The sequence below is a fragment of the Narcine bancroftii genome, chromosome 4, assembly GCF_036971445.1.
Source record: "Narcine bancroftii isolate sNarBan1 chromosome 4, sNarBan1.hap1, whole genome shotgun sequence".
Classification (NCBI taxonomy): Eukaryota; Metazoa; Chordata; class Chondrichthyes; order Torpediniformes; family Narcinidae; genus Narcine; species Narcine bancroftii.
Genome location: NC_091472.1, coordinates 91,565,307 through 91,591,948, shown reverse-complemented (window position 1 = coordinate 91,591,948; position 26,642 = coordinate 91,565,307). Strand labels below are relative to the sequence as shown.

Genomic DNA, 26,642 nt, shown 5'->3' with positions numbered 1-26,642 from the left:
GATTTTTTAAATTAAATTACAAGCTTCATGGGTCGTTATCAGTAGCACGTTCCAGGTGTTATTTAACAACTCAGTTTATTGTGCTGGCATTTGTCCCCAGGCCTTCAGTCTGAACCTTTTGGTTAATGAAGCTGTACTTGTTACTCATCCATAAAAGCTATTGAGAGGCTTGCTGGGCCATTTTAAAGGGCAGTACAGGTCAATCACATTGCTGGGAATGTGGAGTCACACAAGGACCTGATGATCAAGGGCAGTGGGTGTCCTTCCTTAAATACCCATGACCCAGTTACAAACTTTTCTCTTTGTGATCATGTAAGGATCCCTGCTAATTTTTCTAGCTGAGGCTCTTGTTTAGTTAGCAGATAAGCAGATAGCTTAAGTATCACATTAACCAATCACTGCATACTTTACAGATCACAAAGGGCCTCATTGTTCTCCAGTTGGTCGCAATTTACTCATTCCCCAACAGACAGCTTTGAAAGTGGCTTTACCCATTAGAAAGAGAGGGATGTTTGGTTAATAATTTCTTAGAAAATAACCATTTATTGATTCATCAGCTCTTGCTGAGTTCAGTCTCCTGTATCTTGGCCCAGATTTTGGTATTACACCATCAATATTTGTCATGTTATATTGTGACAATGATGGCAAGTTTTGGATGCACAAGTTTGTAGTTATTGTGGATATGTAGGTGGCAACAATTTCCTGCTCCTCTGCAGGGTACAGGTAAACTGATGAGGTGTATACATTTACAAATTCACTTTATTGCATCAGGTGCAAGCAACGATGTAACTACCCTTGTACTGAAATCTAACTGTATGCCAATGAACTGTAATTTTTCAAATAAAATGGGTTTAAGCAAGATAGATAAACAAGTAAGATGGGGTTGGAGGAATATGTATCAAGTTAAGTTTTACTTTGATTTAAGCATCATGTTCAGCACAGACACAAGGCCCAAAGGGCCTGTTCCTGACATGTACTGTTCTTGGTAAGCAATGTGCCACCCATGATCCCTGCTCTTGAAGTCAGGACAGTTGACACAGATGAACCGCAGAAAACATCTGGCCCAGATGAATCCTTGGTCATCTCTTGAGAGGCTGTACAGATCAACTAGCAGACATCTTTAAACTCACCCTACAACATGCCAAAGACTCCACTTTCCTCAAGGAGCCCATCATGATAGCAGTACCAAAGCAAGCCATAACTTGCCTAAATGACTACTGACCAGTGGATTTGATATCCACCATTGTGAGAGGTTTGTCAGGCTGGTAATGTCTAACATCAACACTCGCCAACCCACTTCAATTCCCCAAATGGCCAAACAGCAAACACCATCTCCACAGTTCTCCACTCAAGGACAATCTCCCAAGGACACTTGGCTCCCAAGGGCATCGATGTTAGACTACAGATCAAAGACTACAGATCTGCCTTAAATGGCATATTTTCCAGTAAACTCATTCCCAAAGTTTAAGATCCAGCCTCAGAAAATTTCTTCTATTACTGGATCCTTGACTTCCTGTCTCACAGAAGGCAAACAGTGAAGATGGACAACATAATCTCCTTCACAATCACACAACACCAGCATCAAAGATGTGTACTCAGTCCCCTACTAAACTCACTCTACACTCACAATTGTACAGCTAAATACAGTTCCAATTTCATCTTCAAATTTAACAATGACACCACAGTAGTGGACCGGCTATCAAATAATGACAAGATCGAATATGGAAAGAGATTGAAAGTCTAGAGGCCAATATAAGTTTATCTGAATCACGACAAAAACAAAGCAATTATTAGAATTGTTGATAAAGTTTTGAAAATGTCTTTCCAGAATATCTCTAAATTTGGGCATTCACAAAACATAAGGATCAGGGAAGCTTCAAAATTTTTAAATTTCTCACATACTGGATTAATATCTACATAAAAATGAGATAAATTTAAGATTGGACATACGAGTTCTGTGTGCCACCTGTGACAGAATATAGATATGTTTTGGGGAGATAAATTGGGGCAAGGTTTGTTAGTGTAGGTCACACAAACACTTTAAAACAGATCTTATTTAAAATACTGGAGCTCTGCTAATGCTAGACATGTCGGCACCTCAGAGCCTTTGCAAAAGCTTTGGAGGGTGCCCAAGAGAATTCACTAATGGATTGTTGTTTACAAAAAGGCAACAGATGAAAGAGCTTGTCGGAGCCGCAGACAGTCTGGAGGGGAACTTGCTGTTCTAGGAGGGACATGTGGTTTTGCAAGCAGAGAGAGTCAAACAGGCTTTTTCTCTGTGTGAGAGAGACACACACACAGAGCAGTTCTACAGTTTTACAGTCAGCAGCAGCAACTGGAACAGGACAAGCTGGTAAGCTTGTGGAAAACCCCATTTGGAAGACAGGTTGTGAGTACTTAGTTCAGCCTAGTAAAAGCCCTTATGGTTCATGCAAGAGGAGAGGACTGGCTGTCTAATGTTTCATTTGGAATAAGAGAAACAAAAATGCACTCTGTGGTGACCTGAAAGAAAGAGGTTATCATCGAGAGAACCCTGAGGGGGCAGATTTCGTCAGCAAGACACTGAAGTGGTTGATGGAAGTAAATCAATTTTGGGTGACCTGGAATAACAAATCTCTCTCTGAAAACTGACAAGAACCTTCCTGAGCGATAACAATTTACCTTTCAAGCACCAAAGCCTGGTGAACTTTATAAATGTTAAATTATGTGCATGGTATAAAAATTGCCTGCAACCAGTGAACTTGGAGGAATAAGAAGTGAGATTAGACTGTGAACTTTTCTGAACTTACACACACATTACATACAAGTGCACTTAGAATTAGAAAAGTTAGGTTAGTTAAGTCAATAGTGATAAGTTAAAGTATGATTCTGTTTTCATGTTTAAAGATAATTAAAAGCAACTTTTGTTTAAGTAACAATTTGTTTTGGTGAATATCTATTCCTGCTGGGTTTTGGGGTCCTCTGGGCGCGTAACACAACTAAAATTGTAATAAGCAATGTCTTGCACAAAATGAGAGTAGAGTACCAATCTTCATCTGAGAATGTTAAGTTCAAATCTTGTTCCCAATCACTATTAATTCCTGCCATGAGAGCTGAATTTAAATCCAATAAATTATTATAAATACATTATGTTAACCCACCATGAAAATAAAACTGTAAATTAAAAAAAGAGATCAAGGATATTAGTTTAGGAAATTCATGGAAAATCCGAAAGCTTAGAATGAACAAAATGTCTAATTTGTAAATATCTTAAAAAGTGTCTATTTGGAAAGATGAAATTTAGCTGATAATTGTTTGAAAGTAGCAAAATTATTTTGAATAAAGAGATCATTAAAACTTTTAATACTTATTCCATGCCATTCCTTAAAACCTGCATCCAACAAAGACAGTTGAAAAAAGTGGTCATTTATAAATGGACTAGCCGGCAGAAAAGCCATTAATTCTGAAGAATTTCCTAAATTGAGCCCAAATTCTCAACCTATTTCTCATTAACGAATTTGGAAAAGAAAAATGGTAAAAAAGATCCTAAAATTGCCACATCAAAGTTTTTTTTGGAGAACTCCAGTTCCATTTCTACCCAAGAGGGGCGATTCACTGACTTATCCAAATGTAATAATAAGTTAATCGTCCAATAGTACAATCTATTTAATGTGGTCTTTTGAAGATGAGCTTTACTTGTATGTGTTTTTTTTTGCCTGCCATATTTAAGTAAACTTATATCTGCGTCTCAGGAAAAAGTTTTAGTTTTTACCACGTTGATAGCCAGATGAACAATTTTATTGAGATGGAAAGATGACTCTTCACTTACTCCTACACAGTAGTTATATGATGTAATGTCCTATTTAAGTTTAGAGAAAATTAGATATAATATCAAAGATCACAAGTTTTAAATTATGAAATTGTGGGGCCCATTCTTAGACTTTTTTTTATAATTGGAAGAATTAACAATTATTGTACGTTCTTGTGGTTCATTGCCTGTGATTCTCAGGGGTTCGTCACTGGTTCCACATTACTGATTTTTCTTTTATTAATTCAAAAGGTAATCTTGATTAGAATGAGGGGTTAGATTAGAGTTAGCTTTAGGTTTTTTCTTTTTTTTCCTTTATTTTATAGTTATTTCAATAAAATGCTTCAATTAAATGATTTTGAGGTATTTCAAGCAATTATTGATGCAGTTTTATCTACTTTTTTTCATTGGCTTTTTTTGTTCCTGCTTACTTGTATACAAATGAATTATTATGTAATTGTCAATTCTGTATTTATGGTTATATGTTAAACTTAATAAAAATATTTTTAAAAGAAAGTCTAGAGGCATGGTGACAAGAAGCTCTCTGCCAATGTCAATATGACAAAGACAATCACCGACTTCAGGAGAGGGAGCAGAGTCCACACCCCTGTGCACATTAATGACTCCAAGGTCAAAAGAGTAAATTGTTTCCATTTCTTAGGAATAAGTATCTCAAATGACATGAGACAAGCAGATCAATGAGAAGGTCAAGAAAGTGTACCAAAGACTCTACTTTCTTAGAAGCTAAAGAAAGTTCAGCATATCCCCTAACAGCTTATACAAGTGCACTATCCAATGCATACCTGCTGGATGCATCACAGTGTGGTTTGGGAGCTGTGCAGTTCAGGTTATAAGAAGCTACAGAGGTAGTGAATGTAGCTCAGAATATAAAAACTTGTCTCCCTCCGTGGACTCCATCTACATCTCCTGCTACATAGGAAAAGCAGCCAAGGCCTATCACACCCCAGACATCCTCTCTTCTTCCTCCTCCAGTCAGAGGGAAGACTTGAGTATCAAAGCACACACTAAAGTCTTAAAGATAGCTGATTCCCTGCAGTCATCAGGCTCCTGAATGAACATCGTAACAGTGCTATGCTGCCCTTGCTAGGTGCTAATTGGTCTTCTTTTCATTGTAATGCTATATTCCGTAAATTGTACTATTTACATGGCAGTATGAATGTTATGGATAACCTGCTAGTCTGTTCACTACATAACACTTTTCACTGTATTGGGTATTTTGTGATTTAATTAATGAACTTCAACTTAGTAGTGTTCCACAATAACAAATAAGTGCAGAGTTGGTTCAGAACCCAAGTTGAAAGGATCAACTATCTCTGGGTAACAAAGCAGACATAATAAAGCATGTTTCTATACTCTACCAAACATACTCTCTTTGAGCTTCTAGTTCCATGGCTACATTTGCTTATCTCGTAATCATATGCCACAATGCTTAAAATCTTGAGCTAAGTAGAAATCCACAAAAATTCTCCTTAGCACCATTTTGTCCTATACCTACTTCTGAATGTGAATGAAACTTGTATGGCAGGCCAAGACAACTTCCTTTGCAAGTCGGATGTTATCACTGCAAACTTTTAAGACTGAGAAAGTTGACATCTGGAGATCAAACAAGAGAGTGTCGTCTCCTCTACATTAGTGAGACCAAACACAGATTGGGTAAATTCCTTCGCCAAATGCATGCACTCTTATCTGTGGGTCAAAGCTTGACCTCACAGTAGCTATCCATTTCAATTTCATTCACCACTTTGACACACAGACAAGTTATTCTCAGCCTCATCCACCGCCAGGGTGATGCCAAACATAAACCTGAGGAACAACCATCCTGGCATGAACACTAATTTTTCTAATTTTAGGTAGCCCCCTATCTAATCCCACTATTTCCATCTCTTCTTGGATTCTACTGCAAAGTGCAGACATTTTCTTGCTCAATTAATGAACACATTCCAAACCAATTACTATATTTTTATGTAGCTCTTACATTCCAATTGAATTAAAAAATTAATATAATAAAGGGGTGACCCAAACATTCTTAAGCCACTAGTAGCTCAAGTAAAATTCAGTCGAGGCAGTCGATAGGAAATTAAAATGATAGTCTAAACAAATCCCAACTCTGAATTTAGACAGGAAAAGCAAACCTATTAATGAACTTCCTTTCCTCCTGCTTGTTTTGCTTAGCCAACCAAACTATCCAGTTTTTGCTACCATCTCCTCATTACAATGAGCTTTGTTCCCATTACCGTTTACTTAAAGTAACTCACAAGTTATGCAGTAACCAGAGAATTTCTTCAGAGATTCAGCTCCCGAGGCAAGTTTGTGAGGAAATTATTCTCAGGATGCAGGTATTGCTGGCACTTGTTGCCTAGTGGATGTTAGCTTACCACAAGATTGGAAGGCAGCAAAGAGCCAACCACAAAATATGAATGCTATTTATGAAATGAACCTTTTTCAACACTTTTACAGTTTGATTACTTCCAATTGACGATTTAAAAAAGCAGGAATTAAATCTTGAACTTGCAGTAGCCAACCATTTCAATTCCATTCACGAGGAACAGAATGAGGTGGCTATTCAGTCTTTCATATCTGTTCAATAAGATCATGATAATATTTTAATCAAGCTACACTTTACTGCACTAACCCCATATCTATTTATACATTAACAAACAATACTTCAACAATCTTTTGAATTTGTCCTCCAATATTATCAGACTTTCAGAGTTTGAAACAATAGCATTTTATTCCAGGTGCCTTTGGGCCTTCTGTTCAATAAAGAAAGACTGACATAATCGCCCAGCAGCATTCTCCAGTTCAGAAATATTCCCACCTTCAGTAGTCTCATAAGTTAGTGAATAACTTCAGTTAAATAAATCATCCCAAACTACTTAGTATCTGCATGTATCATATCTATTCAAAGATCAAAATAGTAGCTTCAACTAACTGTTAACACCCGATTCATTAAAGTGCTTTTTTTTGGAGTCATATTGCAGTAAAGTCACCCAAAATGATGATCACCTTCACCTATCCATTACACAAACTTCTTTCATTTTCATGGTCACTGGAATACAAGGAGTTAACAGAGGAGCTACCTGACATTCTGCAAAAATGCTCAGGATTTGAACAGAATGAATCACTGTTTCACTGCTATCTTCCAAAAGAGAATTCAAAATGAGCGATAAAAACTGAGCCAGCACCCAAATGTTCACAAAAAGAGAACATGGTGATAACAGATTTGTATTATTAGTAACTAGAAAGAGAAAAGTTACATTAAAATTGAATAGAATTAATTTGCATTTATGTATCATAATCTCAGGACAACTCAAAGCACTTTGAAGCTTAGTCATTGCTTTACTAAAGGAAAACAGCAAACAACTTGTACAACGAGATACTGATTCATCTTATTTCAAGCTATCTCTTGAGTAATAAACAATGCAGTTACAGAAATCTCCTGCTCTTTTTCAGAACAATGTCATAGAATTTTGAACATCAACCAAATAGAATAGTTTTCTCTGTTGAAACCTCTTGAATAACTGCAACCTTTTTGTTCCTAATTTAATTTTAAATAGACACTTTTCATAAGAGCAACTGGTTGCATTAAAGACACATACTTCGTACCCAGTGACGGTTTCATACTTCGGTTTGACTGTCCTCCCTGTCAGTGCATCCCATAACAGTGGTCACTACTAAACTCAGAATGACCACCAGCACCTTATCCACAACTCCACCTCACCACCTTCAGCATGGCTGTGCAAAGCCACTATTTTTTGCTGGAAACTGACAATTTCCATAACATGCTGAATCCAGAATATTCAATCCTCTCTTTTACTTGAATAAAAAAGTCTTCAATTTGATTGTCAAACTTACAAGAGTTGAAATTCAAACTGATGTTCACAGAGAAAGACAGATTATCGAGTAAACTCTAATAATTTCCCTCCTTTTAGTCTGCATGTGTTTTATGGAAATCTTTTCTGAAACACTGTAGTCCAGTTAATGTGGTCCTGATTCATAATTTTAATGATTAACATTAGAACGAGCATTACAGCACAATACAGGCTCTTCAGCCCTCGATGTTGTGCTGGCCTAGATATTCCTACCAAAATAAGTACTAAACCCTTCCCATCTCATTATAACCCTCTATTTTTCTTTCATCCATGTTCCTGTTTAAGAGACTCTTAAATGCCCCTAATGTTTCTGCCTCCATCACCACAGAGGCAGAAAATAGGTCTCCAGCCCTAACACAAAGCCTTTCATTCATTTTACAGTCACTTCTCAGTTACACCATATTACCTGCAACTCTCACATCATACTCTTCCTCCTTACAAAATTCTATGTTACTTGCCTGATTGCATTCTACATTATCAAACTCTTGTTATTACATGCTCTAATTCTTCCAGTTAAGATCCTATTTCTTCCATTGTTTGAATCCGGTCAAAAACTATCACCACACACATTTGGTAGTTAAGGCCTAAACCATTTCTACTTCATCGATGTAAACCTTCAAAATTTGGATGCAACTTCATAATTCTTGAAACTCACCACTGCATCTTATAACTTTTGCCGATGAATGGCCTTGAGCAATCAGAGAATAATTTCCAAGTTTGCAGATGATATGGATTTCAAATAGATTTAATATTTTTCCCCAGGGGTTATTAAAACAAGGCAAGGGTTTAAAGTGAGGAAGGAGCTTTAGAGGGGATCTGAGGAGTACAATTCCCCTCCCTTCCCCCCCCCCCCCCCACAGAGTGGTTGATATCTGGAGTGCTCTGCCAGAGAAGGTAGTGGAATCAGATATAATCACCATGTTTAAAAAGCATTTAAATTACACAAACATAGAAGACATAGAAGGATATGGACCAAATATGATTGTGGAATTAGTGTTGATGGCCACAAAGGTCACATGGACATGATGGGCCGAAAAGCCAGTTTCTGCACTGTATGATTCTATGCCTCTTTTTAGACAGTCCCTCAGGATTGAGGTTGAGCATTTCAGCTCTATGGGCAATATGGGACATGCAGACAGGGCAGGAGGTGTCTTGGAGGGTGATGAGTTTGGTTAGTTTGAGAGGTGATGCCCTCTTTCTGCCATCTACACATGGTTTATCTGTGCTTCGAGTCTCGGAATAATGCCATGCTGAAATTGAGTAGTCAGGAGTCAGTAATGGAGGGCATAACTGTTGCAGCAGGAGGACACATGGCTAACAAAGCTTAATGTTAAGTGACTGATGTACATTACTCATCTTCTGTTTGTCATCATTATTCCCTTTTTAAAATCACTACTGCCTTGATCTTTTCAAACTTCCATTCTCAGCAGTTGATACCGTTAAAGAAGCTCACGAGGCTGCAATGATCTAACGATGGAGTAATTCTCAAAACGAGGCCTCAATCTCGTTACAAATGAAACAGAGTATACTTCACAGAATATCAGCTCATTCAATTTCCTGTAAAGAATACCTGTAAGACTTTCAGCAATTCCTTCAGGGGATTAAATGCATTATTCCAGCATACATCTGCTGGTTCAAATCATGCAAAATAGTTCAGCACAGTCCTAGTGTTTATAACCCTGAAAATATCTCTGAACATTGAGTGTTTGGAGGTCATAGTAAAAAAATCTTTTCCTAAAGAGACAAATGGATGAAACTGACACCATGTCAAATCAATTGAAAATGCTGCAACAACCATAACGTGGGGCAGGTTCCAGTGTGTAGAATGAGAGACACTTCTAAGGCAGAAGTGTCCATTTGCCCTGATGTATTTGGGCATGGTCCCATATCCCTTATCTTTTGTTCATAACACTACAATTTCCTTACCCCGCCCCTTCTCATACAAATAAGGAGAGATAAGTACAAAGGGCCAATTGTATAAATCGAAGTTATGAAGAATGTTTACCTCTCAGAGGGTGGATGAATCTCTGGAATTCTGTACCTCATTGTGGGGTGGAAGCTGGATCATTGGAAGTACCTGTATTCTAAGTGGAGGTAGATAAATATTTCATAGATCAAGGAATAGGAGATAGAGAAATTGCACAGATGAGCAGAGGCCAGTGTCAATCAGCCATGATATTAATTGGTAAGGCAGGTAATGAAGGGCATGATGGCCTATTACTCCTATCTTCTTATGTATCTGTGCAACTCAGTTTAAAATAATTTAAAGAATCAACTTCCACCACCTTTCCAGTTCTAAACCTGCCACCTCAGTGATAACCTCTTCAGAGCTTTTGATTGTGAATCTATGACTTATGGTTATTGATCCATTCACCAGAAGAAGCCTCTTGGCCATCTGTTACCAGTATGGAGCTGTGGTGAATAGCAATACTACAGGGGAGTATAATTGACAAAATAATGGCTCAAAAGGTATACCAAAGATACTACCTTAACTTCCAACATCAAGCTTGGAAACATCCTCTTTTAGTCTCTTTCTAAGCTTTCCTGCCATGTGGTGCTAGACTTGCCCTCAATACTACAAAGATCTGGAGAGTACTGAAATGATTTATCTCACCTAAAACCATCTTATTAACTGTCCCTGCCACTGATGAGGGTTTGTGCATCAAACACTAAGATCTTTATCCTTTTACACCATTCAAAAAGACTGAAACCTGATGGCATTGCTGGAAGAAGCCCAACAAAACAAAATGGCAACTTTTTAGAGTCAGTACTAATTAATCTCCAGTGCAGACAACACTCATGGCAGCTGGACTAAGCATTGTGTGTGAAAGCCGAGAATAGGAGAGGGGAAAGAAAACACAGCTGTAAAATTCCAATAACCCAGCTTTAAATTGTAAGGAAATTCTGACAGTCCAACATTTGGCTGACTCCAAAATGTAAGGCAGGAAAGTGTTAGCAGAATGTGCAGCCAGATCCAAAGGTTTGGAGTTTGCGAGGTCTGGAATCAAAGGAGGACATGGTCATAGATTATATATATATAAATTCTGTATGTTTGCCAGTATTGCAAAAACAATAAATGCAAGCACACTGTGTGTGTTTTTTATATATATATTTTATATATATATGTCCTCCTTTGGAATGGCCTCCCTAGGTCCAGAACATTGGGGCCAGGAAGTTGGGCAGTTTTGTGTATAGATCCAGGATCCAGAGTTCTTGTATATTTTCCCACTCCCTTTTAACTCACCAAGTTCACTTAATAATTCATTATACAACTGTGCAACACTTTTAAAAGAGCAAAATAGGTGTGATATTAATGAACAACATTCAAATTTTCCAGAAAACCTGCTAGTCTGACAGATTATTGAAACCAGATTAATCTGATTAAATTCTAGATTACACCAGAATAAGATCTAATCACTTTTCTTTCAATTCGATAACATTACACCAAGGCAACTCATTGACACTTGAGTTAGGGTCAGCATAACAGATGGGATAATGCACAGCATTCTGAAAACTTTGGTTTTTTAACCTAAGAACTAGGTGCAGAATTTTACACTCTTATCTGTCAAGATGATGAAGTATGTGGAAAATCCAGCTTCAGAAAAGATCATTGATTCAACAAAAGCTTCTGTGATTAAAATAAAAATGCTTCTTGATTTTAATCCTAAATAGCTTGATTTGAATTTTTCAACATGTTCTGGACTTGTTATACCAGGGAAATAGTTTCAAAACATTCACCTTAGTGAATTTCTTGTTACATTGAATACCAGGGAGTGAATTACTAGCCAGTATTTTAACATGAGCCTGGTTGATGCATCTTGCAACTGTGTATAACAGACATAAAAGGTGAATTCACCACAGGATGAAAGCACATTAGAATTTGGAACAGAAACAGACCATCCAGCTCTTCGAACCTGCTTCACCACTGAACAAGATTATGGCTGACCTTCTACTTAATTCTGCACTCTTTGCATGTTTAGAAAAAATGAGGGTGAAGGTTGATCCTCTTTGAAGAATACAAGAGTCTGCCGATACCAGAATCTGGAGTTAAAAAAAACAGTCTGCTGGAGGTCAAATAGAGAAAGAAAATGGTCAACTTTTCAGTTCAGAACTCTTAACAGAGTGCAACACACAAAAGTGCTGGAGAAACTCAGCAGGTCATGCAGCATCTATAGGAAGCAAAAGGTAACTAACATTTCAGGCCTGAGCCCTCGTCAAAAAACAAGCAACCATATGACCTGCTGTGTTCTTTTAGCACGTATGTGTATTGCACAACCCCAGCATCTACAGACTTTCCTGCTTAACGCCTAAATACTATGATCCTATTTGTGGAAATGTTTTAAAAGTAGGAGAGGCTCACTCAAGAAATAGACTTAATTTCAAGAAGCAGTCATTTTAAAAATGCTTTAGCAAGAACTTGTTCACTCAAGAGAAAAGAATGGTGGCACTGCCGAAGCTGTTGCAATGCTGCTGTGGACCCTCATGGAGGAGACACAGCACTCCTTCACAGGATTCTTCTGCCCAGTTCAACTTCTTCACAGGATTCTTCTGCCCAGTTGAACTACTTACGCCTCCATACAGACTTTAAGTGGCCTGTTAAAGGGGTCAAATCTTGCGAACCCAGGTTCTGAGCCAAGATGGCAGTGCCTGTGTTTGGCAGCAGCCTACATGGTTACGGACTCTGGGGAAGCAGAGGACTGGTGCAGGGCAACAGAAAACGGGGATACGACCCCTCCCCACCCACCCCCCCCATTTGAGAAGCAGAGGAGATGAGTGACCACAGGAGTGGATCAACATGGGGTTCTGTGGCTGTAGAACACAGAGGATGTTGGCGACTGCAGTCATAGGACTAAAGCCAGGCTGTTGATTGCTGGAGACTGTCTGTAAGGGTACCAGGTATTGGAACTGGGATGCGAGGGTGTTCCCGATCGTGTCAGAGGTTTGGATCTGGAGCTCAAGTTGCCAATGGTTTGGTTGGAAGTCTGTGTGGTTGCAGAGGCTGCAGGAGGCAAATCTCTGGGTGGACTCTCTTTGCTTCTCTTTCTCTGACTGTAAGGGGCACCAGACAATTTCTACTGATGGCAAATCCTTGTCTGCCTTATGTCAGACTAAAGCCAATTTCATGTAGTATTACAGCTGTTTTTATTAAATGACAATAAATGAATGGTGGTGAATTTCTGCAATTCCCAAACATTGAACAAAAGAAATAGGAGTAGGTCATTCAATAAGATCATGGCTGATCGAATGATAGACTCACCTCCAGCTACCTCTCCAGTCTATTAAAATTAGATGTATGTATATATGAGAAAGAGAGGTGGGATGTTGAGGCGACAGGGAAATAGCACAGAAAAGGAAATAAGGCTTGGGATAAATTAACCAGAATCATATCAAATGACTGAGGGCTGAGTTGTGTACTCCCATTCCTAGTTTGCAGTTTTCTCTCTTTTCCCGCACTGTTCAATTCATCATTCAGTTACCGCCTAGACACCTATCTATCCCCTTTCTGAAATAGTCTTTGAGGCTGGGGTGCATAGACAGGGTGTCAAGGAGGGGGAGAAACGAGCCTGGCTTGGTGGTGGAGAGGTTGGGAGTAGGAGGGTACCAACGGTGCGCTGGCCTGCGGGAGTGGGGACGGACAGCGCGGGGTAGCGGGCGAGGAGAGGGCTTTGGCGGCGCAACAGATTCAGATGGGTGCATGGAGTAGGTTTACCGACTTTCTGTACCCTTTATTGAGGAAGATGGAGGTTTCAGGCGCCCCACGAACGGAAATATTGCATAAGGGACTCACTTTCCAGGATCGCCTACGCGTTGCCCGGTTGACTGCGCAATGGTAACTGGGAATTATAGTCCATTTAACGGAAGGAAGCCAGAATGAGCCTTTATGAAGACTACACATCCCAGCAATCAAGGCGCGCAGTGGGGAAGCAATCTCCTGAAGGTGGAGCCTTGGTGCTGATGCACAGGGCGGGCAAATCGTTTCCATTGTGCTTTTATTTTCCGTGGCCACCCGCTCACTGGTTGATTGATGGCGCTCTGAACCAATAGTAGAGCTGAGCCTTGGCAGGACGTCCAGCCACCGCATCAATGAGGAGATGGTAAAGGCGGGACTTTGGCTGAAGTTGCGGAGAGTGGACTGTGTTGGGTGGCGTTGAGTTAAGTTGGTGCCACGCTCCTCAGGGAGGAGGGTTAGAAAGCAAAGCGGATTGTTTGCGCTTTGCAGGAGGGAGCGATGTCTGACAGTTCTTCTAACTTGAGTGAATCTAAGGTACGAGAGGTGTGGTTTGCAGACTTGCCTTGTTTCCTGTTCATAAACAACGTTCATCGCGCTTCTGGTATTGGAAGCAATGCACCCATCCACGGATCCAAACGTAAATAAGGTGGAATTGTACTTTTCTGGGGTGCATGCGAGATTATTTATTTGGGGAATCGTATGTCGTTGCACTTTTTGTGGTTTATAATGATACAAACGCAAGATGTAAAAATCTTTTCAGTAGAACTGAGGAGTTGGACAAAAACTCCACCTGACGTCCGGGTGATTGAACAGCTTTTTTATTAAAAAAACCCAAAAAATCTACTTCACATTTTAATCCTGGAATCAAAACGGTGTAACTTGTCACTCCACAGAGTACCATGTAACCATTTTCATTTCAACTGTTTAATATTTGCCACGATGAAGTCTGTTTCTGCCAGTATTAAAATGTTGTACTGGAATAAAGTTGAATAGTGACGAGGGTTTAAAGAGACTGCAAAGAGATTATAGTTTGAGGTCAATTGACCAATAAATTTGGTAAAATTTTAAGTTCTCCACTGGTTGGAAAAATGGTTACAAATCTAAATACAAAGAGATAATGGAGCTTAGAAATGCATTTATCTGGGTGTCTAGTTGCAACCAATCTCAACGGAGGCCTCAGCACATTTAAAGGGGGGGGGGGGGGTGGGCACGGACTGAAATTTAAAAAGTTACATTTTTCTATGTAGTTGGTAGAAAAGCTATGTGGAAGAAACCAACTTAAACCTGACTGCTTCATTGCCCATAAAAACTTTGTGCAGTATCTTAAGGGAGCCATAGCCAAAAAAAAATTGATAATGGCTGGGTCATCTTAACAGTGGGAGAAAAAATATGCCCCGATGAAGGGTTCCGGCCTGAAACATCAACAATTCTGCTACTTAATGCACTGACTTCTTCCGGCAGATTATTGTTTAGAAAGGTGGTGGTTATTGCCAAAGGAATTGAATACAAAAACTTGGAGGTTATACTTCTGTCATGCAGGGCAATGATAAGGCAATGTTTAGAGTATTATGTGCATCATGGATCTCCTTTCAGAAGGATGTTAGTGATCTGGGGTATGTTTATTTGCCTGATACCTGGAATATGCATTTTGCCTTGAGAAATGGCTCGTTTCCACTGGAGTTGAGCATAAAAGGAGACTTGAAACATTGAAGATCCTGAGGGATCTTGATGGAATGGATACAAGTTGTTTTTTCCCAGAAGATGATCTAAATTAGGGGCAACTTTTAAAAGGTGTTTAGGCTGTCTTTGTACATTTGTCTACACGCTTTTAACATTGTACAGTACTCATTTATGTTGCCTCAATGTATTGCTTCAAACTTGGGCAATATCGCATAATTGTATGTTATACAAGTGATTTGAAGATGTAAATTCACTTTTAACTACAAGTTGGGGATTGTAAATTAGGTAAAATAAAAATCTAATTCTGGTAAGTAACAAAGCCCATCTGCTTCAATAATTTTTATTTAATTATTTATAATAATTATAAATGGACCATAAGGGCCTGTTTCTATGCTGTAGTCGCTATATGGTTCATTGAGTATAGGTAGTTGGGATGTTAGGGTGAGGTTGTATAAGACATTAGTGAGGCCAAATTTGGAGCATTGTGTACAGTTCTGGTCGTCTAATTACAGGCAAGAGATCAGTAAGATTAAAATAATGCAGAGAAGATTTACTCTGATGTTGTCGGGTCTTTAGGAGTTGAGTTACAGGGAAAGATTAAACAGGTTAGGAATTTATTCATTGAAGCATAGAAGAAGGAGGGGAGGTATAGCAGATATTTACAAAATTATGAGGGGTATAGACAGTAAATGCAGATAGGCTCTTTCCACTTAGATTAGGAGAGATAAGTATGAAAGGACATGGCATTAGGGTGAAAGGGGAAAGGTTTAAGGGGAATATTAGGGGAACTTCTTCACTCAGAGCTGCTTCCTGACATGGTAAATGCAGGTTCACCCTGAAGTTTTAAGAATAAATTGGAAAGATGCATGGATGGGAGAGGTCTGGAGTGTTGTGGACTGGGTGCAGGTCAGTGGGTCTAGTGGAATAATATTTTAGCACAGACTAGAAGGGCTGAATGACCTGTTTTCTGTGCTGTAGTGTTCTATGGTTCATTCCATGTAGATTTTCATGGTGGCTAGAGTTTGGCCTGTGATGTACTGGGCTGTGTCCATTACATTTTTCAGGGTTTTCCATTCTGGTATTGGTGCTCACATAACAGGCTGTGATGTTGCTGGTCAGCACCCTTTCCATTACATTTCTGTAGAGGTTTGCCAAGATTTTTGATGTCATTCCAAACTTCCATACAAGCTCCTGAGGAAGTAGAGGCACTGCCGTGCTTTCTACACAATGAAATTTGTGTTTTGGGGCCAGGGAAGGCCCTCTGAGATAATGACTCCCAGGAATTTAAATTTGTTCACTCTCTCCACTTCTGACACCCCACTACCACCACCAATGATCACTGGATCATACACCTCTAGTTTTTTCCTTCCTAAAGTCTATATTCGGCTCCTTTGTTTTGGTGACATTGAAAACACCAACCTCTCAATCAGTCTCCCTCCTGCATGCTGACTCAGTGCCTTTTTTTATACAACTCACTATTATGGTTTCATCAGTGAATTTGTAGATGGTGTTATTGACATACCCAGCCACACAGTCATAGTTGTAAAGTGAGTAGAGCAGGGGCTAAGAATGCAGTTTTTTAATACTACAGTACTGATTGTGAAGGAGATGTTATTACCAATCCTCACTAGTTGTGGACTTGAGGTGAGGAAATCCGGTATCTAATTACAGTGTGGTTATTGAGTCCCAAGTCTTGGGCATTTGCAGTAGTCTATAAAGAGCATCCTGATGTAGTATGTGTCTTTACTGTCCAGGAGTTTCAAGGTTTCATCTAGAGCCAGTGAGAAGGAATCTGCCTTGCAGTGATAGGTATATTGGAATAGATCCATGTGGGTGCTCAGACAGGAGTTGATATGCTTCAACACCAGCTGATTAGTTTTGAGTGGATGATGCTTTTTAATGCTGAACTGCAGTTGATAAAGTGCATCCAAGTGTGATAAATGGGGTGATGGTACCAGGTGAAAAAGATGGGGAATAAAAGTCAGAGAGATATAAATGCAGCATTCGTTATCTGAAATGACCAGCAAAATGCAAATTATCTAAAATTGTTGAATTCCATCTTGAGTCTGGAAGGTTATAATGCCAGAAGTGAGAAGGTGCAGTGCTATTTCTTGAGCGTTGCAGAAGGGCAGTGGCTGATAGAGGTGGGTGTGGGAAGCCAGAGACTCGGTTGCCTATGGCGTATGCACTGTTTGATCTCCCCACTGTAGCATTACATGTGACCCTGGATCACAAGGCAGGTTGGAATCTTGTGGCCAGAGCCACTAGACTTCCTACACAATTCCATTCCTTTTAATCGTATTGGTTTGTGGTGCTTTATACTGCAGGGGTAGCATAAAAATTTGGCTTTGATCCAGATCTTGTTGGCCAACAGCTTCAAAAACATGTGGGTGTGCCAGTTCATTTTTTGGGTAGAACCAGACTCGTTTGATTTTCAATCTTTTCATTAAACATACAAGTAAACAATACATGAGGAGAATAGAATACAGAATTGAATAGCAAGAACAGAAACATCAGTGTATTGCATGCAATACATATGATAATATTATTCAATATGTTATATGTACTTTCTCCCTAATTTGAAAGATACAAAAAAAAGAAAAGATCGATAAAATCCTATCTAACCTACCAAAATAAACACAAAATAGCAACAACAAAAAAAAGTCTGGGCAGGCTAAACTGCGTTCACTACAACAGATCAATACAAGCTATTTATCTGGTCTTTGCCAATAAATAAAACAACAGAAATCCAAAATAGTCTGGAAGATAAAGTCAAAATACAAATGAACGCATACAAGCCAGACTGCTTTGCACTGACCTTCAGGATAATTTTGTCAAATCAGTCTTAATACAGAAATGTTTAAAAGCATGGAGTTTAAGTCTTCAGCTTGCATGAGTCCATTTCCCTCATTTTAAAACCAACAAATCATATTCAAAGTACAAGACATTTCTGCTTCTGTACCTTGTACTCCACCCAGTGGCTGAACAACTGAGATGTCTGGCCTAGGAACTTGCTTTGATCTCAGGTTCTATTCTGACTTTGGCAAAGATATTGGCAGCAGGCTGACTGGAAGGAGTGAATTGGTCAGGATTTCTGCATCTGGTTTACTGTTGAGCAACCATTTGTTGAGAAGGGAGAGGAGGGATTGAGTAAGGATTGTTGATCAATGGCGAACCATCTTGATGCACAGCAGTAGAACTCCAAACAACATGGATGTTGATTTTAAAGGGGGGGGTAAACGGACGGACGAGGGAAAAAATGCTTAAAGGATATGTTGCTGGACTTGAACGAACAGTGCTGGGAAAACCCTGGGATGGACCATAAATGAGCCTGTCATGGATTACAGATAGTTCCAATGGTGTAACTGCAAAACCAGTGGAGACACAATTTGCTTGTGGTGTTCTTTTTTATGTGCCTTGGTTTCCACCTTCCCTCTTGGTTATGAAGGAATTGTAACTATTCAGAAGTACCTGAGCTAAAGGTAGATTGTCTGGACTGTAGATAAAATCAGTGTGATGGGATTGATTTGAGCAAGATCTGTATTGCCTGTTAGGAGAGTCAAATGGGCAATGGCAATTTTTCATGAGATGTTAAAGCAAAGTTCTGTTCTTGGCAGCGGAGAGAGTGGGGAGTGGAGCTGCATTGCTCCTCCACATCGTTTTACCGCTGTCCAACTACCAAAGACTCTGTACAGACTTTAAACAGTCTGTTAAAGGAGCCGACAGTGGTTTATTTAAATATCCTGTGACCGTGGTGTCCGGGTACATGATAGTGGCACCTGTGTTCTTCAGCGGCCTCAAAGGTTGCAGACTCCAGGGCACCAGAAAATGGAGGATCACTACCTGTTTAAAAAGAAGCAGAGGAGACAGCAACACGATATGGTGACTACAGCAGTAAACCAGTGAGGAGCTCTGCGGCTGAAGAACACAGGTGGCGGGCTGTTGGTGACTTGAGGTGAGGAATCCACACAGACTGTGGGCTGCAGGCAACTGTGGTCAAAGGACTTGCACGAGACTGGCCTGCTGGAGACTGACTCGAGACTAGCTGAAGGGGTACCAGGTATTGGAACCAGGATGCAAGAGGATGCCAAGAGCGCTGAAAGCTTCCTGATCGTGTCAGAGGTTTGGATCTGGAGCTCGGGCTGCTGATGGTTTAGACTGAAGTGTTTGTGGCTGTGGAGTGCTGAGGGTGCATCCATGGACACTCAGTAACTCTGGGGGTGGGGGGGGGTGGGGGACGTGGAGAAACTCTCTTTTGCTTCTCTTTTCCTGACTTTAGGGGGTGCCAGGCAATTACTGCTGAAGGTGAACCTTTGCCTTATGGTGGACTAAAATCATTTTTGTATCCTATTACATGATGATAAGGAATCTTAAGATAAAAGAATCTTAAAAAGATGAGGAAGGAGGGATGGGCAAAGGCTACCAGTGAAAGGTGAATCAATGCAATTTGAGGAAGGGAGTTGATTGGCAGATAGTATTAACTGTTCATCTCAATGCTTCATGTCAAGGCTTATTGTATGCAAGTTGGTGACTGGATTTCCCTTAATAGACCCATAGAACATTACAGCACAAAAACAGGCCCATTTGGCCCTTCTAATCTATGCTCAACCATTTATCCACCTAGTTCCACTGACCTGCACCCAGTCCATAGCCTGCCATATCTCTCCCATCCATGTACTTGTCCAAATTCTTCTTAAATGTTAAAATTGAGCATGTATTCACCACTTGGGCAGGCAGCTTGTTCCACACTCGCACCATTCTCTGTGTGAAGAAATTTCCCCCTTAACTCATATCCTCTGGTTTGTATCTCACCTAGTCTCAGTGGTGAAAAAGCCTATCTACATTTACTGTCTAACCCCCCCCCCCCTCAGAATTTGAAGTACCTCTATCGAATCTCCCCTCATTTTTGTATGTATGCTCCAAGGAATAAAGTCCTAACCTGTTTAACCTTTTTAAATCTGTGAAATATCCTAGTAAATCTTCTTGGGACTCTTTCTACCTGATTGATATCTTTCCTGCAGTTGGGTGAACAAAACTGCACACAGTACTTTTTCAAAAGCAAACATTGTCAACAATCCTAATAATCCATGATAATAAAAATGAACTACATTTTCCAATTTATATACATGGTTCACTGTTGTCCAATTTTCTCCTCTCTCATCCTCCCTCCCTTATCCTAACTTATATACCCAGAGATAAAATTAAATAGACAGTTACCCTAAAAAGAAAAACAGCAACAATAAATTAGTCCTTGTCCCCTATTCCTATAGCATTTTACAGTGTCCCTTTACCTTCCAGACATATTAGGAACATAGACCAAAAAGCAAAACAAAACAATTACAAACAAAAAAAAATTCTTATTAAAAAGTTAAAATAAACTCAGTGAAAGAATAGAAATTGTAGGATTAATCGGGACCCCACCGCTGGCCTCCAGGTCTTTAAATTTTTGTGATTCAACCTAATTAAGATAGATTGATGGATGGATTTTCCCTAAGGAAAGGATAGACAGGAATAGACAAGCAACACCTCACACTTGTCTGCATTAAATTCTGTCTGCCATTTTCCAGCCCATTTTTCCAGTATGTGACACCACTAGTCACTTGGCTCCAGTCTGAGAAGCAATCATCCACCATTACTTTCTGGCTTCTCCCATTTGGCCATTGTTGAACCCAGTTCACTACTTCATGAATGCTGAGTGTCCTGACCTTGTCAAAGACCTTACTAAAGTCCATGTAGACAATAACCACAGCCTTTGCTTTTTTGAGGTTACCAGGATAGTTAACAAACTCTCAGAATGGTTAAACATGACCTACCATGTACAAAGGCATGTTGACTATTCCTAATTAATCCCTGGCTATCCAAATACTTGCATATCCAATCTCTTGGAACACCTTTCAATAATTTACCTACAACTGATGTCAGGCTCACAGGCCTATAATTTACAGGGTTAATTTTGGAGCTTTTTTAAACTGTGGATAAACTTGAGCTACCCTCAGATCCTCTAGCTCTAAACCTGTGGCTAAGGATATTTTAAATATTTCTGCTAGAACTCCTGCAATTTCTACATTAGCCCCTCTCAAGATCTGAGGAAATAGCTTGTCAGGCCCTGATGATTTATTCACCCTTGTATGCTTTTAAAACATCAAACATTTCTTTAATCTGTTTAGGTTCTATGACCTCACTGTTTGTTTTCCTTCCCATGACTCTGTGCCAGTTTCATCAGTGAATACTAATGCAAAAAAATTTAAGATCTTCCCCCTTCTTCCCCCCCCCCCCCCCCCCACCCCCTTCCTCATCTCTTTTGGCTCCATTCATAGCTGACCACTCTGATCTTCAAGGGGACCTTTTTGCCCTTTACTATCCCTTTGCTCTTAATAAACCTGAAGAAACTTGAGGGGTTTCCTTCTCATTGTTTGCCAAAGCAATTTCATGTTTTCTTTTAACCTTCCTAATATCTTTCTTGAGGTTTTTCTTGCATTTTTAAAGTTGTCAAGTACCTCATTTGCTCCATTGTCTGCTATACACCTCTCTTTTCTGAACCAGATTCCCAATAACCCTCGAAAACCAAGGTTCCCTATGCCTGCTAACTTTGCTTTTAATCCTGACAGGAACATACAAAATCTGCACTTTCAAAATTTCACCTTTAAAGATCTTCCACTTACTTTGCATATCTTTGCCTGAAAATAACTTGCTCTAATCCATGCATTCTAGATTCTTCTTCATTTCTTCAGAATTGGCCTTTCTCCAATTTATCTCAATCTGAGCTCCAGACCTATCCTTCTCCATATTGACTTGAAACTAATGACATCCAAAATGTTCCTCTACATGTACTTCTGTCACCTGTCCTGTCTTGATTCTAATAGGAGATTCACTATTTCACTCTCTCTAGTTGGTACCTCTCTATATTGATTTAGAAAGCTTTCCTGAACACATTTGACAAACTCCAAGCCATTCAGCCCTTTTACAATATGGGAGTCCTAGTCAATGTCTAGAAAGTTTAAAATCTACAACCTCAACCTTGGGTTTCCTGAAGCTGTCTACTATCTCTCTACAGATTTGCTCTTCCAATTCTCTTTGCCTATTGGGTGATCTATAATACAACCCCATGAGTGTGGACATAGAACAATAGAGCACAGTACAGGCCCTTTGGCTCTTGATGTTATGTTGACTCGTGTTCTTCAAAAAAAACTAAACCCTCCCTACCCCATAACCCTCTATTTTCCTTCATCCATGTGTCTGTCTAAGAGCCTCTTCAATGCCCCTAATATTTCAGCCTCCACCACCATCTCTGGAAAGGCATTCCAAGCACCCACAATTCTGTGCTTATTAAAAAAGAAAAATTACTGCTGATGAGATATCTTAAACTTCCCTCCCTTCACTTTGTATATGTGTCCTCTGGTGTTTGCTGATCCTGTCACTTGCCATCCTCCAATTCTTCGACTCCTTCTCTGTGGCCAAAGAAGATTCAAAGATCATAGCTACTGACCCAGCTAGCTCTTCCCTCACTTCCCACAGCAGCCTGGGGTATATCATATCCAGCCCCAGGGACTTATCGATCTTGATCTTTTTAAAAAGATCCAACACTTTCACTTCATTGTTCTCCACATTGTCCAACACACAGGCCTGTTCAGTTTCCACTTCACCACAATCAAGGTCCTTTTCTCTTGTGAATAGTGATGCAACATATTCATTTAGGACCTCACCAACCTCCTCTGCCTCCAAGCGTATGTTGTCTTCCTTATCCTTCAGCTGTCCCACCTTCATTCTTGTTATCCTTCTGCTCTTCATATATGCCAATCCTGCCCTCCTGCAACCAAGTTTCATTAATGGCCACAATTTCACAATTCCATATGCCAAGACATGGCAACAAAAGTACTTAATTTATCTCAGGACTTTGGGACATCTTGTAGGAACGTGAAAGACTTTACATGAATGCAGTATTTTTCTGCAATAATCATTCATAAGGCATCAGGATTGCCAACTACAATGAATTAAAAACAGAAAATGCTGAAAATGCTCAGGGTCAGGCAGCATTTTCAGAAAGAGAAACAATTACTATTTCTAGTCAAAGACCTGGTCAGTTATGGTTTCCAGAACTTAGTTTTCTGCCAATTACAGTTATGTGTTCATAAATTCCATTAAGCTTGGAGAAGGGTGGCTGTGCTGCATACTTGCATGTAGTATTTGTGGAAAAACTGATGCATGTATTTTAAATATTTCTGGCCCTAATTGGGCTTTTTTAAAAATGGTTGCTTAGTGAATGGGATCCTTGATGTAAGGGTGTTTCTGCAACTGAGAGCAACAAGTACAGGTTAAATACTATGGGGATCATTGTAATACTGTGGGGATCACTTGCTTTTAATGTGCTGAGCTCTGTAGATATTGCATACATTTTGAAACTGCATCATTAACATGAACAACTTCAAATGAAATATGGGAAAAGTTATGCTCCGGAACTATGAGAAATATAATAAATACGAGGTTACGCATGATACAAAAGTTAAATAAATGGGGTCCAACATTATCAGATAGATGTTTTCGCTGTAAGAAGGAAACGGGAACAACAGTGCATGCAATTTGGACATGTGAGTAAGTGAAAAAGTTTTGGGAAGATCTAAATCAGATATTAAATAAAATCACAAAAAATAACATACCAAAAAAACCAGAGATCTTTCTTCTAAGTAATATAAGAAGTAAGGAATTCGGCCTCAATCTGGATGAAGCGCAAAAAAGATTTATTATGATAGCCTTAGCTATAGCAAAAAAAATGTATAATGTCCACTTGGAAATCAGAAGAGAGCCTGAGAAAACAGTAATGGTACATAGAAATTAATAAATGTATTCCATTGGAAAAAAATAACATATCATTTAGTCACATTATTTGAACAAATTTGGGAACCGTACATGGAACACAACAGAGAGGGCCTATCGTGGACCTACACCCCCTAAAATGATAGAATAAGAAGAAGACTAAATGAACTGATCCAGTGTGTAAAAGTAGATGACACAATTTTCTTGTGTGATGTCATTGTTTAATGGGTTTATTGTACATGTTAAACGTTTAATGGATTTGGAGGGGTGTGAGAAGGAGGGAGGGGGGGAAAAAAGGGGGAGAAAATGCCACTGTGTATTCAAGAGGGAAATGTTTGTGTGTATTTTGATTAATATGATTCATAGTGTGAAAAATAAAGAAAATTAAAAACATATTGAAGCTGCAAAACTTGGTACAACCTATTGTGAGGGTGTATTGGTTTGAGATTTCTTTCTGAATAAAAAGGATGGCTGCTCAAAAAAAACCTTGAGTTGCAGTTAGAGGGTTTTTTGTCTTTCTCTGTACAGAACAAGTTCTAATGAATCTACAGTTACAAAAACCGAAGGAGCAGTGCAGCAAGTGATGTGTGGGAGTGCTCACTATACAAGTCTTCATTGGCTGGCATGGAGACAGTAAACAAGCATTGAATGATGAAATCTCTTGCTTGTGGGTTGCCCTTCATGTCCTCCTGTCCCTTTCCAAAGTGCGCCTACAAAATAAATGAAGTTACCACGTTGTGCATACTGACATCCCATAAAATGAAGTGACAAACTACCAGATAATCTGTGTTTGCTGTTTGGAAGCTGACACTGTTTGGGGTGGGGGGAAAGGGAGAGAAAATGGTAAGGTGCAATCTTATGCACCTTCTAATGCAGTTGTCCCTTCATCATCCCTACAGTTTCTGCTCTTGTAATAAACCAGCTTTACCATGATGCACTTAGCCAAATAGAATTGAAATAGATTTTCTCATTATTCATTAACATCCTTTCCAATTGTTTTTTAGATTGGGTTTCAATTATTTTAAGAGTCTGGTTGTATTTTTTAATCCACCCTTAATAATCATCGAGTGAACAACTTAAGTTGATGTAAATGCACTTTGGACAATCCGATCTAACTGGGTAATGCAGTAAGAACATCAGATTCAGTTGGAACAATCATTAAATAAAATCTTCTTTGGGCTTTTGACCAAACACCTATTTGCACTAATCTTAAATCATTAGAAACTAAATTAAAATCCAATTCTAAACATCTCGGTGTTTGTTAATCTGCATTGCACTGAAAGTAGAGGTCACCTTTTTTTTTTGTATTTCAGATGGCTTCCATATGCATGGAGGGAAAGCCCTCGTTGCAGGTTGAAATTCCTGATGCACTCAGTGAGAGAGAGAAAGTTAAATTCACAGTTCACACCAAGGTGGGTGATCCTGGTCACACCAAGTATAACATGAAATTTGGTTTTCACGAATGATGAACAAAGTTGAACAAAGTTGGCAACCAGAACTTTAAGATGAGCTTTCTAAGTTTGGGGAAAATGGTTTGCCATTCACATGATGTGGAGTTTTATCTCCTGTGACATGCTTAGAATGGGAAAGCAAGTTCTGTTTAAGACTTCTGTCCATGATGGCCCACAGTATAGTATTTGTAATATATGTTTAATAGACACTTCTAATCTGCTACTTTTATCGTTGTGCTGCCAACTCTGATCTGAATTTCGAAAGCTGAAGCAACCCAGTTGATTAGCTGAAATATTACTTCCCCAGTTCACCATTTGAGAAAGTGAGTGGCCTAGTGATAAAGTTACAAATCTAAAAAGCTCTGACTGAACTTCTTTAGATTTACTGGAGACTGTTTCACTAGTGTTGTGTTGGGAAGAGTGTCTGGGTCAGTGGGTTCACACAGAGAGACTTGTTTTACAATCACATGCAACTTTTAACACACAGGAAATGAACAGAGGAGAATGTTAAACAGTAGTCAATCACTATTTCACTTGAGTGATGATATAGACGTTCACCTCGGTTGGACTCCAATAACAGTAAACCTATACTTGTTCTGTTCACACACTACAAACAGGGACTCTCCCACATACCCAGTTCCCTGTACAAATAGGGCTATGGCTCTCTGCAAGCGTTGATCTTCAGTGTAGTGCACACCTTACATGTGATGACTTCCATCAATGTCCACAGTAGTGACCTGGCATGAAGTTGTGTCTGGGATTTGGACCATGAGGCAGAGGGCAAGAATGTGCTGTGCATTGGTTTTATATACAGTGTGAATCTGTTTCTAGCCCTAGGTGATTTAAATTGGCCAATGGCAAGATGTGCACTAATGGTTTGCAAGAGTCCAATATTAATTTACAGATGATGTAACTTCTGAATAAGTTTCAGACGGGGAGGCCACACGTTTCAGGCGGGGAGGGAGGCCACACGTTTCAGGCGGGGAGGGAGGCCACACGTTTCAGGCGGGGAGGGAGGCCACACGTTTCAGGCGGGGAGGGAGGCCACACGTTTCAGGCGGGGAGGGAGGCCACACGTTTCAGGCGGGGAGGGAGGCCACACGTTTCAGGCGGGGAGGGAGGCCACACGTTTCAGGCGGGGAGGGAGGCCACACGTTTCAGGCGGGGAGGGAGGCCACACGTTTCAGGCGGGGAGGGAGGCCACACGTTTCAGGCGGGGAGGGAGGCCACACGTTTCAGGCGGGGAGGGAGGCCACACGTTTCAGGCGGGGAGGGAGGCCACACGTTTC

At 39.8% G+C, this 26,642-nt stretch overlaps 2 protein-coding genes across 12 annotated transcripts in view; one reads left to right on the top strand and one right to left on the bottom strand.

The window, feature by feature from the left end:
* The window catches only part of mgme1 (mitochondrial genome maintenance exonuclease 1), a 34,399-nt gene extending 20,793 nt beyond the window's left edge, over positions 1-13,606 (bottom strand). The window contains exons 1-2 of one of the 9 annotated variants that reach the window (XM_069931999.1): positions 13,469-13,606; positions 9,686-9,764 (exon numbers count right to left, since the gene is read on the bottom strand). The gene's annotated coding sequence lies outside the window, so the exon portion shown is untranslated. Of the gene's footprint in view, positions 1-20; positions 339-406; positions 513-1,130; positions 1,231-9,685; positions 9,765-13,394 lie in introns of those variants that run through there. The other 8 variants (XM_069932000.1, XM_069932001.1, XM_069931998.1 and 5 more) reach the window with 8 other exon arrangements.
* A 167-nt stretch (positions 13,607-13,773) lies between these two features.
* The window catches only part of LOC138760823 (sorting nexin-5-like), a 54,302-nt gene continuing 41,433 nt past the window's right edge, over positions 13,774-26,642 (top strand). Inside the window, exons 1-2 of one of the 3 annotated variants that reach the window (XM_069931994.1) lie at positions 13,774-13,945; positions 25,216-25,314. In XM_069931994.1, the coding sequence (XP_069788095.1) occupies positions 13,910-13,945; positions 25,216-25,314 (135 nt within the window). In that variant the 5' untranslated portion in view covers positions 13,774-13,909. The other 2 variants (XM_069931996.1, XM_069931995.1) reach the window with 2 other exon arrangements.